General features: G+C 38.8%; 1 protein-coding gene across 1 annotated transcript in view; it reads right to left on the bottom strand.

Annotated features, from left to right (window-relative positions):
• PPP1R1C (protein phosphatase 1 regulatory inhibitor subunit 1C) overlaps positions 1 to 16,005 on the bottom strand; it is a 117,066-nt gene that overhangs the window by 48,427 nt on the left and 52,634 nt on the right. The window contains exons 3-4 of the mRNA XM_042949316.1: positions 12,954 to 12,991; positions 10,616 to 10,676 (exon numbers count right to left, since the gene is read on the bottom strand). Of these exons, the coding sequence (XP_042805250.1) occupies positions 10,616 to 10,676; positions 12,954 to 12,991 (99 nt within the window). The remainder of the gene's footprint in view (positions 1 to 10,615; positions 10,677 to 12,953; positions 12,992 to 16,005) is intronic.

Below are 16,005 nucleotides of genomic sequence, written 5' to 3'. Positions count from 1 at the left end.
GAAAAGAATGTAGTATGGTAGAGATTGCCTGATGAGAAATTAAAAGATCTTGTCTTCTCTCCCTGCCTTTGATTTTCACTGTGCAGGGGGGTGATAAGAACAATCTGGTCTATTCCTTCTGAGTATTTTTTCAGTCACAATTATAAGAGACTTGAAATCAGGAGGAGAGACTTGGTTGCAATTCCATGTCATCATTGTTAGTCTACCTTCATTGGCTAATTAAAGGCTGAATTTAGATGATGTGATTCCTGCTCATCCCTGTGGCTAGACATATATATGGCATAATCTTTAGCAATCCCTAAATTCACCATTAGCCATCACTTTGTTCTTATGCTTTCTTGAAACACAAGATTTATTAAATTAAATATAAATACTTCTGAGAGGGCTGTTAGCTGGGAAATAAGGTACACAGTACCTGAGGTGAAATGAAGGAAAAGCCAGCTGGCTTTTGTTGAAAAGAAAGTGAAAGGTCAAAGATTAGCTGCACAAATCTACCTCAGACAGGGGCAAATAAAAGTGGAGCAAATGTTGCAAAGCTGGATAATCCACATGCTTATTGGGTGGGCACTCTTAGGTGGATGGGTACCTTATAGGATTGGGCACCTCTAACTCTGACTTTTCAATTGCCACCAGAGCACAACCCTGGCAGGTATTTCATTCTTCCCCAAGTCTTTTTGTCTTCTCCTCCATCTCTCTCCTGACCTCCTGCCTCCCTTATACAGGGCTCAGTGGAAATGGAAAAGAAGTGCTTCTGACTTAATCCAGAATTCAAAGAATTATTCAAAGTAATTCCCACATACTGCATGCCTGCCCTAAACATTCTCTTTTCACATATTGTTTCATTATGTCTCTAGGGCAATCCTTTGGGGTAGGTATCATCAACATTTACCAATGATAAAGGAGAAATTAAACTCATTGACTTGCTGAAATTGAATAGTTAATAAACATTGACACCAGGGTTTGAACCCTGATTGCTTATCCTCCAAAGTCCATGTCTTTTCATGTTGGGTCCAGTAAAATCATTTTGATCAATGGCTTTCTCTGATTTGAAGATTATCCTTCAGTTAATATGACATGTCACATCCTTGCCACTATCATCTGCCATGCTCTAAAAACCTACTTAGCCTTTTTTATTGATCCAGTTTTATTTAGTTCCCATCTTGCATTATTCCCTATTTGCATTTATTGCTTAACTATGAAAAGAGGCTGAGTTAAGATAAAATATCAAGATCACAATCATCCTTGGAGAAACAGAATGTAGGAGTTATAGTGCTGCAAGCATTCAAAGACCTGTTTGATATATGAACTATTAGACATATGAGAAGAACAATCTCTGGACACCGAAGTAACTACAATTTTCTCTTAAAGAAATTACAAACAGTGAGAGAAAGAAGATATTCTTCAGAAGTACATGTAAAATCTGACTTGCTTTGCATTAAGAATAGTAATGTAACACCCTGCTATGCAATGCTATTTTTCAGTCAGCTGATTCATTTCATGTTCAAATTTCCTTTTAAATCGATAGCACTTGCTTTGCTCTCTTCAGTTAAAGGCATTTGCATTCCAGTAAAACACACACACACACACACACACACACACACACACACACACAATGAGGATGGAAATGAGTCAGCTATTTCCTGTCCCAAGATTCAAATCTGCCTTGCTTTTCTGAAAACGTGATTCAAGCTCTTCAACAAAACCTTAACTGGCTGTTCTGTAAATTACAAGGCTGACCACAATATAAACACAAAAAAAGTGCACATGAAAATTCAGTGATCAGCTATCAATTTCTGATAATCCTCAGAACTTTCTACTTATATAATTATGAAGCACTATATTACAAAAGGTAATAGAAGAGTAAATCTGTTTTCTATGCAAACTTCAACTTTTGTCATTTTTATATTATAATATACATTATAAATTTATGATTCATCTGCACAGATGAAAAAATGTGGTCAGCATAAAAATAAATGAAACACAACAATGTATCTAACAATATCCTTCACAATATCCTCTGGTTTTAAGGACTGGAGTCCTGTTATATAAGTCTATTTCATAATTGTTTGAATGGTGGCATTCAGGGAGATCCATGTCAACTAGAGAGAGATAATGTGTGCTACAAGGCCCTCTCTTTGCCCTGTTCTGTTTGATATGTTTATTACAGATGTAGATAAAAATACCAAAGATAAGTTTATTTTATCTGTGGATGAAACGTGACTGAGATAAGAAATGGATGACAGAATCAAAATACAAAATATGACATGTTCATGTGACTGCCTGATTCTAACAAGAGAAAGTTCAATTGGGATGACAGCACTGTCTTGCTTTTTTGGTTCAAAAAATACATAATTTTAAAATGGGAAGGGACCCCTGCATGGCTCAGTTAAGTGTCTGAGTCTTGGTTTCAGCTCAGGTCATGATCTCACAGTTCATGAGTTCAAGCCCCATGTCAGGCTCTGTGCTGACAGCATGGAAGCCTGCTTGAGATTCTCTCTCTGCCCCTTCACTGCTCCTGTGTTCACATCCATGCTCTTTCTCTCTCAAAAATAAATAATAAAAAAGAGTTGGAAGTTTTGAATTTACAGTAAGTTCACTATTTTTCACCAATGTATATGCCTGCCAGAAAAGTTAATAAGATTTTAGGTTGCCTTATTATAATTAAATAATCTGGGAAAAGGGGGTGATAGGCATCATTAAAGTCTCCATTCTGTTCTGATCAAACCACGTTTAAATATTAGGTTGATACTGAATGATATACTTCTATATATCAAAATGGAGCTTATTAGGAGATCAAGAAAGAATGTGAAAAAACAAAGTGGCAGGCATAACTGACATTGAGATATTTTAACCTTGAAAGAAGTAAATTAATGGTGAGGTAGGGAACTGATAGATGTCCTGAAATATTTAGATAGCTGCCATTTTTTAAATTTGTCATAAATAGTAATAAGATATAGAACAAGAATACAAGAATACAAATTTTTAGGGGCCTCAACAGAAAAAAAAAGGCCTTTCTAATAGACCAGAGATAAAGTAGATATCCACAGGAAATGATTCATTCACCAACATTTGTGTGTTGAGTATATTTTTAAAATTTATTTTAAAATATATTTATAAGCACTGCTTATGTCTCAACCATTAAGTTAAGTCCTGCAAATATAGTAGTAATTAAAATAGACACTGTTATTGATGCTACTACATACATTACTTCCAATCTAGTTGAAGACAAAGACATTAGTAAATAACTGGACATAATTACTTGCTATGAAAAAACCCTAGAGATTATAACTATCAACAGAATTTATAGCTATAGGGAATTTAGATGGAGAGTTAGCAAAAGCTTCTTTCAGGAACTGATCTCTAGGGATAGGACCTGAATGTTAAGTAGGAGTTAGCCAATGAAGAATGACGACAAGGAGGAGGTAGGGAAAAACATTATAGGTGAAGGGAAGAATGTGTCAATCTTTCTTGAATCAGGGAAGAACTTGGTGCATCCAGAAGCTGGCAGAATACCAACATGTCTGGGACCTAGTGGAAAGAGAAGAGGCAGATTGGAGCCTTGGGCCAGTAAGCTTTGAAAGCTTTGCTCTGGAATATGGATTTTATCTAATGGCAATGGGGAGCTATAAAAGAGTTTTAACCAAGGAAGGAGCATAACCACTTCTGAGTTTTAAATGTTCACTTTGGTTACAGTATAGAAAACTCATGGGAAGCAAGGAGAGAAAGACTGGATGTTGAGTAGTCAGTTATAGGTATAGCTTGATTTATTGCACTTCTCTTCATTGCATGTTGCAGATACTGCATTTTTTTTTTTTTTTTTTACAAATTGAAGGGTTGTGGTAACCCTAAATCAAGCAAGTCTATTGGTACAATTTTTCCAATAGCATTTGCTCACTTTGTGTCTTGCACCGCATTTTAGAAATTCTTGCAATATTTCAAACATTTTCATTGTTATCACATTATGGTGATCTGTGATCAGGGGTCTTTGATGTTACTACTGTTAAATGTTTTAGGGTGCCATGAACTGCGCCCATATAATATGGTGAAATTAATTGAAAAATGTGTGTTCTGACTACTTCACTGACCATCTGTTCCCTAGTTCTCTCCCTCTTCTTGGGCCTCCCTATTCCCTAAGACACAGCAATATTGAAATTAGGCCAATTAATAATCCTACAATGGTCTCTGAGTCCTCAAGTGAAAGGAAGAGTCACACATCTCTCACTTTAAATCAAAAGCTAGGCATTATTAAGCTTAGTGAGGATGGCATGTCAAAAGCCAAGATAGATCAAAAGCTAGGCCTCTTGTGCCTAGTTAGCCAAACTGTGAATGCAAAGGAAAGTTCCTAAAGGAAATTAAAAGTGCTACTCCAATGAACACACATTACAAAAAGCAAAACAGTATTATTGCTGATGTAGAGAAAGTCTGAGTGGTCTGGGTAGAAGATTAAGCTGGTCTCAATACTCCCTAAACCAAAGCCGAATCTGGAGCAAGGACATAACTCTCTTCAATTCTGTGAAGGCTGAAAAAGTTGAGATGCTACCGAAGAAAAGTTTGGAGCTATCAGAGGTTGGTTTATGAGGTTTAAAAAAAGAAGGCATATCCATAACATTACAGTGCCAGGTGAAAGAGCAAGAACTTACGTAGAAGCTGCAGCAGGTTATCTAGAAGATCTAGCTAAGATAATATAGTGAAAGTGGCTACACTAAACAACAGATCTTCAAGGTAGATGACAAAGCCTTCTGTCAGAAGAAGATGTCATCTAGGACTTTCATTGATAGAGAGGAAAAGTTAATTCCTGGCTTTAAAACTTCAAAGGACAGGCTAATCTCTTGTTAGCGCTAATGTAGCTGGTGACTTTAAGTTGAAGCCAATGATCATTTATGTTCTGACAATCCTAGGGCCCTTAAGAATTATGGTAAATCTACTCTGCTTGTACTCCATAAATGGAAAAACAAAGCATGCATGACTGCACATTGTTCATAAAATGGTTTACTTAATATTTTAAATCTCACTGTTGGGACCTACTGCTCAAAAAAAAAAAAAGATTCCTTTTAAAATATTACTACTTGTTGACAATACACCTGGTCACTCAAGTGCTCTGATGGAGATGTACAATGAGATTGATGTTGTTTCCATGCCTACTAACATAATATCCATTCTGTAGCCCATGAGTCAAGGGGCAATTTTGACTTTTGAGTCTTATTCATTAAGAAATGTGTTTCTTAAGACTATAGCTGACATAGATAATGATTACTCCAATAGATGTGTGTAAAGCAATTAACAACTTTCTTGAAAGGATTCATTATTCTAGGAGCCACTGAGAACATTCATGACTCATGGGAAGAGGTCAAAATATCAACATTAACAGAACAGAAGTTTGGAAGAAGTTGATTCCAACCTTCATGGAAAACTTTGAGGGGTTCAAGATTTCAGTGCAGGAAGTAGCTGCAGATGGGGTAAAATAGCTAGAAAACTAGAATTAGAAGTGGAGCCTGAAGATGTGACTGAATTGCTGCAATCTCATGATAAAACTTGAACAAATGAGGAATCACTTCTTATGTATGAGCAAAGAAAGTGGTTTTTTGAGATGAAATCTACTCCTGGTAAAGATACTGTGAAGATTGTTGAAATGACAACATTGGATTTAAAATACTACATAAACTTAGTTGATAAAGCTGTGGCAGACTTAGAAAGGACTGACTTCAAGTTTGAAAGAAGTTCTACTGTGGGTAAAATGCTTTCAAACAGCATCACATACAACAGAGAAATCATTTATGAAAAGAAAAGTCCATTTATGTGGCAAACTTTATTGTTGTCTGATTTTAAGAAATTGCCACAGTCACCCCAACCTTCAGCAACCACCACCCTGATCAGTCAGCAGCCATCACAATGGAAGCAAGACCCTCCATCAGCAAAAACATTATGGCTTGCTGAAAACACACAATGGTTAGCATTTTTTAGCAATAAAGTTATTTTTAAATGAAGGCATATACGTTATTTTTTAGACATAATGCTATTGCACACTTAATAGACTACAGTATAGTGTGAACATAACTTTTATATTCACTGGAAAACTAAAAAAATTCATTTTATTCACCTTATTGTGGTGGTTTAGAGTATCTTCGAGGTATGCCTATATATCCTGGCAAAGACATGATTGTGATTTGAAGTGTGGTGATGATGTTGGAGATAAGAGAAGACAAAAGGTGGGAGAGATAAGAGATAGTAATGGGGTGAAATCCATGAAACCTGGTGTTCTATTATTGAAGAGAGTGGAAGAAAGAGAGAGGTTCACTGGAGGCTCTCAGAATTCAGCAATATGCAGCTAGGCAGATGGATATTCTGCTTGCTGAGAAGGGAAACAGTGCAGGTCAAACTGATCTGGTTTTGAAAAAATTCAAAGGTCAGTCTTGACCATATTAATTTTGATCTCATTATCTCTTTGATCTCCATGAGACATGTTAAGTAGGTGATTGGATATTTGAGCCTGGTCAATCTTTAGACTCGCTGCAGCAGAATCACTTGGAACTTTTGATTATCTAGCTCTACCTCCAGGCCTAATATACTAGAATCCTCAAGACAACACAGCCAATGTATTACCCTGAGGTTATATGCAGTGGAAAAAATTCAATCATCACTGGGTAGTTACACTAGTTAACTTTTAAGCTCCTTGAACACACTGAATGCCTATGATATTATGAATAGAAAAACAGCCAGATACAGTACCAAATCTATTATTATATCCTAAAAGTAAATGTGCTGAATGAACCACGAAACACCTCTGAAGGAAGAGAGCCATATCCAGACTCTTCTATTTACATTGCCATATTTATATCATATGGTGCTGCCACCCTGGCCATAAACTATTGATCCAGGGCCCACCTAATGGTTCTGGTGGTCCTTGAGATGATCTTTCTTAAGAAGCCAGCCCAACCGATGCACCATTCTGGACGATAATTAATGTACCAAATTATATGTTTCTCTTTGATCAGAGGGGACAGGAGTGGGAAAAAGTAAAACTAGTAAAGCAGAAGTATGTGTGTAAGTAGGAATACAAGACTTAAGGGAGAATCTGGCAAAGAGAGAAGCAAAGAGAAATATAAGCAGAATACACATATGAAAATTAGTAGAACAAGGCTTAAGAGACATCCTCTTCTCAGCAGATGACAGTGTGACTGGATTTCCTAGTTCATTACAGTTCATTTATTCATCTAGTACTTATCAAGCAGCTAAATGTGTCTGTCAGGCACTGTTCTAGGTGCTGCAGATACTCAAATGAACAAAACTTATCACAGATACCTCCTTCACGATAAGTGTTATGGAAAAAACAGGGCAGTGTGTAAAGACATAGACAGTGATATAGGAGGAGTTAGTAACAGGGAAGGAAGGCCTCTAAGGAGGTAACATTAGCTGAGGCATCTGTGAGGCCACTGGGCAAAGAGTATTCCAGGCAGACAAAATAGAAAGGACAAATGTTCTAGAACGGAATTTGTTTGGGATGTTTAAAAATAGTGAACAAGCCCATGAAGTTGGGCTCCATTGAAAAGGGGCAGTGTGAAAGGAGATGAGGTCAAAGAGAGAGGCTGGTGCAGAGCACTTAGGGACTTGGTTGGATTTTCAATTTTATTCTGAATGTGATAGGAAGCCATTGAGGACTTTGATCAAGAGGAGGGTATGATATCATCTGTAAGTCAGAGGAATTACTGTGGCATCTGGGTGAGCGCTAGATATTGGAGAGAGGTAAGAGCAGCATCAGGGTGACCAGTAAGAAAAAGACTCCAGCAGTCCAGGCAAGAAAGAATGGTGACCTGCAGGGGCGCCTGGGAGGCTCGGTCAGTTGAGCGTCCGACTTCGGCTCAGGTCATGAGCTCACGGTTTGTGGGTTCGATCCCCATGTCAGGCTCTGTGCTGACAGCTCAGAGCCTGGAGCCTGCTTCAGATTCTGTCTCCATCTCTCTCTCTGCCCCTCCCCCACTCACGCTCTGCTCTCTCTCCTACTCAAATATAAATAAAAAATTAAAAAAAGAAAGAATGGTGACTTGCATAAGATAGCAGCTGTGGAAGATGTGGGGAGTACTCAGATTAAGAGGTGCACTTTGAAATTAGAGCTAACAAGAACAGACAGTCAATTGGGTAAGGGAGAGAAGTCCAGGATTACATGAAGGCTTTTGTTCTCAACAGCTGAATATAATTTATTAGTATAGGGAAAACCAGAAAAGCGCCAAAGAGTTTCACTTCGGACATACTAAATTTGAGAAGGCTAATAACAATCAGGGGAAAAAAAATCGGAGGTTGGTTGGAATTGGCAATCTGAAGTTCAGGAGATATGTTAGGATTGCAGATATAAATTTGGAAGTCATCAGTATATCAGTCTTGACAGTATGACTGTTAAAATGGTTTCCTCTGCTCTATTTCTTATCCACATACCTTCATATAAAGCCCTCATCACAAGAGGTAACCTGGACATGTCTTTGTTTCCTGAAACCTGCTGGAGACAGAAGTGCCACCGTTACCGAAAAAGGAAAAACTAAATGCACTTAGGAGAGAGGTAATCAGTCTGTCCATGCATTAATCAAAACACTATAGGTAGGATGTCGCCTCTCTCCCCTCCTGCTACTTTGATCTCTGTACCTGGTAACTCCTCACAACTGAGTAAAGGAAGGGGAGAAGGAAGGAATCTGGCTAGTTTGTGTTTGTTTCGTTGTATTTTGTTTTGTTTCACTAACCAGTTATTTGCTAGGTCCTTCATGAAGTCCTAGTTGGCCTTTTTGTCAGAGTTAATTTTTTCAGAACTATTAATCACATCTGTTGCTGCTTTGCTCTCTCAGAAAACTTTTTTTTATACTCAATAATGGATAATCACGTTCCACTCCAATTTGAAGAATTACACATTTCGGAGCAATTGTATTACTGTATTGAGCATCTCAATAACATTTCCTTTGCTAATTCATCTTTCTTATGATTGAAGCTTGTTAATGTGCTCACAATGCACCATATGTTACCATAGCTTAATTTTGTCTTGAAATATTCATTTCTAGCTCTTGGGGACAGGTAGACTGAATAAAACATGTGGATTTAGCTTTCTCTCTCTCTCTCTTTATTTTTTTATCAGAAGCAGATTTACCTAGGTATTTACTGGTTAAAATGAGGACCTAGGTGGCTTATAGTAACACACTAGTATCCTCTTGAAAGAATTACTGTGCTTTCTCAAGGCTTTAACTCATGACCAAAATGACTGTCACTGAATAGCCATCTTGGAGGGATTAACAGCAGTAAGGTCGCCTGTGAAAATGTGCAATATGACTAACTTTCCTAAATGTTAGGATCCCACATTCTTATGATATTTGAAAGCTAAATATAATGAAAGCCCTTGGGGTTTTGATTTTAAGAATTTCCTTTAAAAATAATACTATTATTCTCTGAGGACACGAGAACAGTATTACTTTATTTAGTTAAGCCAACCTAAAATAGAACAGAGGAAATCATTAAACAAGTGAACATATATCTTTTACTGTTGCCCACTCATGCCAAAACTGATGTGTATTAAAAGTACAAGATGACTTACAATAGGAAATATACCTTCAAATGATCTTATTTGTCATCAGAGAGGGAAGCCGGATAATCTCAACAATTACCCTGGAATAAACTACAATGTTGATGATTGTGTTATTTACTGCAGTCTTACAAACAAACAAACATGGGGTTTTATAGCTGCACAGGAAGGAAGTTTACTGAGAGTAGCGATTAATGTGTCCATTTATATTCCACTTCCCTGAAAAAGCCTCAAATCTAGAGAGAATACAGAGTGGAAAATTTCACTCCCAATTTAGACATCTCTCCAGACTCCAGAGGAAGCTGCCCAGCTGGCCTCTCCTGTAGTTGAAACGGAGCTTGATGAGCCACCGGGCCAATGGCCCAGGTGACAGCCTGGTGCAGGAGCTACTGGACTGAGCACTCTGCCTCACGTCAGGAACATTTTTGTGTGAGAAATAAAAGAAGCCTTCCCTGGAACTGGTGTCAGTCAAAATTCTGATACCCTTAGATGTTCTTTTAGCAGTTCCAATTTGGGGGAAGAAATCTGGAAAAATGCCAGGATATGAGCTAGCATTTTTAGTTGTTATTTGAACAGCTGTTACATGTACAGCTAATAACTGTTTGATTGGGTTTCTCAGAGCTGCTCTTGACACAAGGCAATGAGGCAACACTTTACATTAACTGTGACCCCAATTCAAGTTATTCTACTTTGCATAAGCCTAGAAAAAAAATGGCAATTTTCTGGCAACACTGGAAAGAGTAATTAGGGATTCTGGAAAGATCCCTTCAAAAAAAATATAAGGAAGGGTAAAAGAAAAGCCTTTGCTATTATTTTGGAAAATGTGAATTTCCAGACTGAAATTCAGAGACCTCTCTAGTTATTCCTTCTTCGGTTACCTGTTTTACTCTTGATGAAACTAAGTTTTAAATGGATAAACTATCTTATTGAAAGTAGCATTACCAAGTTGTAAAACTGCGACCAGATCAAGCTTATACTCAAGCATATGGTCTTTGAGAACAGACAGCATACCAGCCATGAGCTCAACATTCACGGCAACCCGAAACAGTACCTGAACAGTACCTTTCATGGCCGGTGGTGTGTACACGCTCTGCTTCCTTTGCTTAGGGGATGCATTTTGTGACTGCAGACAAAAAGAAAAGAGGAAAAGGCGTATTTGAATAAAAATTGACCCTGTGAGGGAAATACACTGCCGTATTTCAAAGAGCTTTCTGATTCCCCGTCATGAAATACAATGCAAATCAATGAGAAATTATATCCATGTTCATTGATATCACAGTTTTATTTATTTATTTATTTATTTATTTATTTATTTATTTTTTACTTTTTTACTTTTTGTTATTTTTTATTTTTTTATTATGAAATTTATTGTCAAATTGGTTTGATATCACAGTTTTAAAAGTATACGAAGCTATTTTATCATAAAACTCTTCATCCATTGCAGTCTTGAAATTACTCCTTTTATTTTCTCACTTAGTAATGTTTGTTTATTTTAAAAAGAAACAGAAAAAGAGACACCAATCCTTTTTGTTTGCGAGAAAAAACATAAGGGCCAGGACAAAGTATGTCCTGGGATATGCTATGTCCATGGGATAACTATGCCTGCTCATAGGATTTTTGAGTGGTTTTAGGTACATAATGAAGGTCGTTGGTAAGTAATACCTATTTATAAACCTCTGGAATTGACATGTTCAATCTAATATTTCCATTGACTTGGAATTACAATGTTGAGATAATATTCTCTTCTATTTGTAAAAGATAAATAAGTTCTTTCCTAACAAAACTGATATTTAACACTCTTACCTATGCACACTAGACCAGGATTGAATTATTGAAGAGAGAATTTTTGTATTAAAAATTATAAAAATTGGAACACAGAAACATATTTCAGGGTCAAAACCACAAACTATATACATATATATATATATATATATATATATATATATATATATGAGTATATATAAATTAAACTATCCCTACATATGACTATATTATTTATTATGATAAATTACATATGTAGTCTATTTTCTAATTGGATTATGTCAAAGATTCCTTTTTAATAGTGTATCGATTTATATTTCATTGTGGCAAAAGTAGGGGTCTTAATCAATGAGTTTTAGTGTGTAGAGCAATTATTTTTGCTTTGAAAAGGTCAGGTATAAATGGTAACAAGATGCTTTTTTGGGGATTATTCTAGGCTTTCATGTGTATTAGAAAGAACATAACCTACAGTCTGAAAAAAACTAGAAACTATTTCATTGAACAGTAAATAGAACTTGAGGTATTTTTCCTTGTACATACTAAAGCTTAATTGCCCTCAAAAATATCATGAAGATGTAGACACTTACCTGATGCAAAAACAATATACTAAAAAGGAAAAATCCAACCAAATATTGCCAAATCCATATCAACAAGCAAATGGTCCAAGCACATTTCTTCAGAATGGAATATGTGAGTACCAGTTCATTATGCCCAGATGCAGGCAGAGGGACTCTATGTTAATGTTAAACATGTAGTGTGAACACAGATAGTTCTGGTGTTCCTTTACTGTATTCGTCTCATCCAGTTGATTTCAAGAAGCAATCACTTTTGGTATTTCTTATATATTTATGTCCATACATATATTCAAAGATCAAGTAGAAAATTAATTCGACAGAAAATTTTGCTTTGTAACACGTAGTACAATTTGTTAAGTAATAAAAACTGATTTATATTTATGTAAGAGTTCAGTTATCAAAGCATTTTCACATTTATAATCTCTTTAAAAATTTAGAAAAGTCTTAGATATTATTTGGCATTTTGTTCTTTCTACATTTCCTCTGGGTATTGCTATATGCCTAATGCAGCTATGGGAGTTGACTAGTATGTCTGCACAGCAGTCAATCCTTGTCCTATTTCTGAGTACAAGTTTACTTAATTTTTTGTATTCCATATATTCTATATTATTAGCTTCCTACCCTCCCCTGGTTCCTATTTTCCATCTGAACTCCTACATGTGTATGTGAACCTCTGGCCTCAGGGTGTGCTCTTGGCTTCACACACCAGAAGACCCTTTAAGAGGTGTCGGCCCCTGTCTTCTTGCTCCAGGATTCCAACATTGGCTGGTCCTAGCCTGTAGATGGTCATAAATGAGTCACTAAATTGAAAATAGCAATACCATACCTTGCCACTAAAAGCAATGGTTTATTTTACAAGTTTTTTCAGGGGTTGGCATTTCATAGGTTGAGAACCAATGTAGCATAGAGGCAGAGATTTAACAACCCCATTTTACTGTTTCTTCGGTTAGGAAAAGCAAACTAGTTTTTACATTAGTTATATTGATATATTTTATATAACATCAAGCCAAACTAATTATGTCTTTAATTGAACACCTATTTATACAAAATATAAGGAAACTTACTTCAGCTTGTGTGTTGGTCACCCTCTTGTCATCTATTTCTGTAACAGAAGTAGATACAATTTATTAGAAAGGTGATTTCTTCTTTATAATATGCATATTAACATTTTTGATAACATTAACAATATGATAAAAAATAATTTAATAATTACCTTATATTTATACAACATCTGTGGCTTAGGGAAAGGGGGACAGAGGAGGTGGTTTCCTTCTGAGATAACCTTCTCCCAAAGCTTTAAAAAAGGCAGTTTAAAAAAAAAAACGTATCTCTCTTGAAATACAAATTGCCCACCTTCCAGAAATCAGAAAGGAAACCAGGGAAATGGCCCTTGAACCAACTGTTGGTGTCACCAACCTCATAGTGCTAAGGCATAAACAACCTCCTCCATGGATTTTGCTGCCTCTGTCTGCTCAACTGTAGCTTGTCAAATTTCCTCAAGTTTGCTGCTAAGCTGAACAAAGCACCTTTCCCACTCTGCCCAATCACTCTGATTCTGAGACAGGCAGCACCCTCTTGTCTATATGCCCCTGGAAAGAATCATTTGCTTTGTCAGAAATATTTCTTATGACAATGCTAGGGAAAATAGTACAAATGCTGTCTGTATAAAATCGAAAATGAGAAGGGGAGAGAGGAGGAAGAGGCGCTCACATACTGCCCCTTCAACAGAAGGAAGACCTTCTGAGTTTCTTTTGTACCCCCTCATCTACTTTATATGGATCTTGACTTTTCTTAATGGTTATTTGACTTCCCTAAAACATTCCTCCATCTCTCATCTGTACTGCAGAGGCTAGGTTTCTCAATATTTCAAAAAAAAAAAAAAAAAGACTAGGAAACTCTTTTCTCCAACCAAACTGCCGCCAGATATTGTGCAATCCCCTGACTACCATGTGCCAGGGACAACCACAGCATTGCAACTATTGGGGTGGTCAGTGTGGGTTCCCACATGGGACCCGGGGGGTGGAGGGGTTGTTCTCAAGTTTGAGAATCACAAAGCTATCCTATATTAGCAAAGTCATCTGACTTTGATTATCCTTAAACATCTAGACATGGAGAACCTAGAGCTCCTTAGTTTCCCACCTTTTAAAACGTTCACAGGCTTTGGTTACCCCAGCCATCAACTGTAAGAAACCCTGCCCCATGCATGTTGGCACATCTGAGATCGGAAGGCATCTTACAAAGGCAAGAGGCAGGGCACCTGGGAGGCTTAGTAGGTTGAGCGACTCACTTTGGCTCCGGTCATGATCTCAGGGTTCATGAGTTCAAGCCCACATAGGGCTGGCTGCTATCAGCACATAACCTCTGTTTCCCCCTTCTCTGCTCCTCCCCCATTTGCACTCTATCTCTCGAAAAAACAAAGTTGGGGCGCCTGGGTCGCTCAGTAGGTCAAGCTGTTGACTGGGGCTCAGGTCATGATCTCACAGCTTGTGAGTTCAAGCCCCGCATCAGGCTCTGTGCTGAAGTTCAGGGCCTGGAGCCTGCTTCAAATTCCATGTCTCCCTATCTCTTTGCCTCCCACGTCCCATTCATGCTCTGTCTCTCCCTCTGTCAAAAATAAATAAAACATTAAAAATTTTTTTAATAAAAAAATTAAAATTAAAATTAAAAACAAAAGGCAAGAGGCTTCACAATATTGGGTCCAACTGGGCGACTCTCAGGGACAAAGGTGTGTCTCACCCACTTTGAGCCTTCTCTGTCTTAGGAACATTGACAGGCCTGGAACAAAACGGTGCTTAACTGAGGGTGAAGGAAAACACTGTGCTGAGAAAAACGCTCAGCGAAGCAGAACACGTGTCCTTGTCTAGCCCTGGGACCACTGGAGGCTGGGCAGGGCTGACAGGCCCTCTGGCCTCTGTGAAGGGACAGTCTGGTGCTAACCCACCGGTGACTGCTAATCTCAGGGAACACCCGGCAGAGGTAAGAACATTGACCTGGTTTTCCTACAGCAGGCTGTATCTAACCTACCTGCACTTCACCCCACTTTTAGCTGCAATGGTGAAGATAAACTGAGTGGCTTATCCAATTCTGAAGAAAGGAAACCGAGCTGTGTTCGGTGGCGTTAAATGTGTTCAACTGTAAGAGAAATGTCCCACCCTTGGCACCGTTTATGAAATTTGGCCTTAAATTCACATCCAAAGAAACGTGCGTGAACACGGCTCTGTCCACAGCTCCTGGCCTGGGTGGGATCTCAGAGGGCCTCGACCGGAAGAGCCCAGACATCCTGCTCAGTCCCGCCCCTTCCCCCCCCCCCACTTCCGCCCCACAAAGCAGGCAGAGGGCTCAAGAGTTAGCTGCTCAGTCAAATGTAGGCTTCCAGCGGAGCATTTTAAATATTTATGTATTTTGAGAGAGAGAGAGAGAGAGAAGGGATAGGGGTGGGGTAGCAGCAGAGAGAGGGAGAGAGGGCGCTGTCGGGGCAGAGCCCCACGCGGGATCCACCCCACTAACTGAGATCGTGACCTGTTGTGGAGCATTTTAGAAGCAACTCTCCGGATGTCTTTTGGCTTCCCCTTGGAGAGGAGTGTGCACGGCTCGCAGGGCAGCTTTCTGGAACGGGTAGTCAGCACCTGCTTCCCTACATCCTGTTAGATCACAGGCCTGGACTCCAGGTTCGGCATGTGCATGGACATCGGCTACGTCTTCGTTCCCCGCAGCTCCACCACACCCACAGTCCCAGCCATTAAAATTAATTTCTTGATGAAGATTTCCAGGCTTCCTCGAACCTGGCCAGGGTGGGCGCAGGCGTGGACTCACAAGAGGTCCGAGTCGCTTTCGCTGTGGGGGTGGGAGACTGTGCCGGACATCCAGTGGTGCCTGTTGAGATCGCTGAGGGACAGCCTGGCAAACATGCCCTTGCCCCGCCGCCTGCCAACCAGTTCAGCACAAGCAGGGGATGGAATCTTCCTCCAAGAAGGAACAGCTCTTCAGTCCTGTCCTGACAGTGCGTGGGCTCCGGAAACAGGGCAGGGCCGGGGCTGACGCTGGACCTGTCGTCTTCCAGCCTGGCAGCCTCCCGCCGTGCACTGCAATACCGATCTGTCCTCGTCCTCAGCCTTC

Source organism: Panthera leo, chromosome C1 (assembly GCF_018350215.1).
Source record: "Panthera leo isolate Ple1 chromosome C1, P.leo_Ple1_pat1.1, whole genome shotgun sequence".
NCBI classification, from domain to species: Eukaryota; Metazoa; Chordata; class Mammalia; order Carnivora; family Felidae; genus Panthera; species Panthera leo.
Note: the sequence above shows the minus strand (reverse complement) of the source record. Positions and strands in the feature narration are given on the sequence as shown.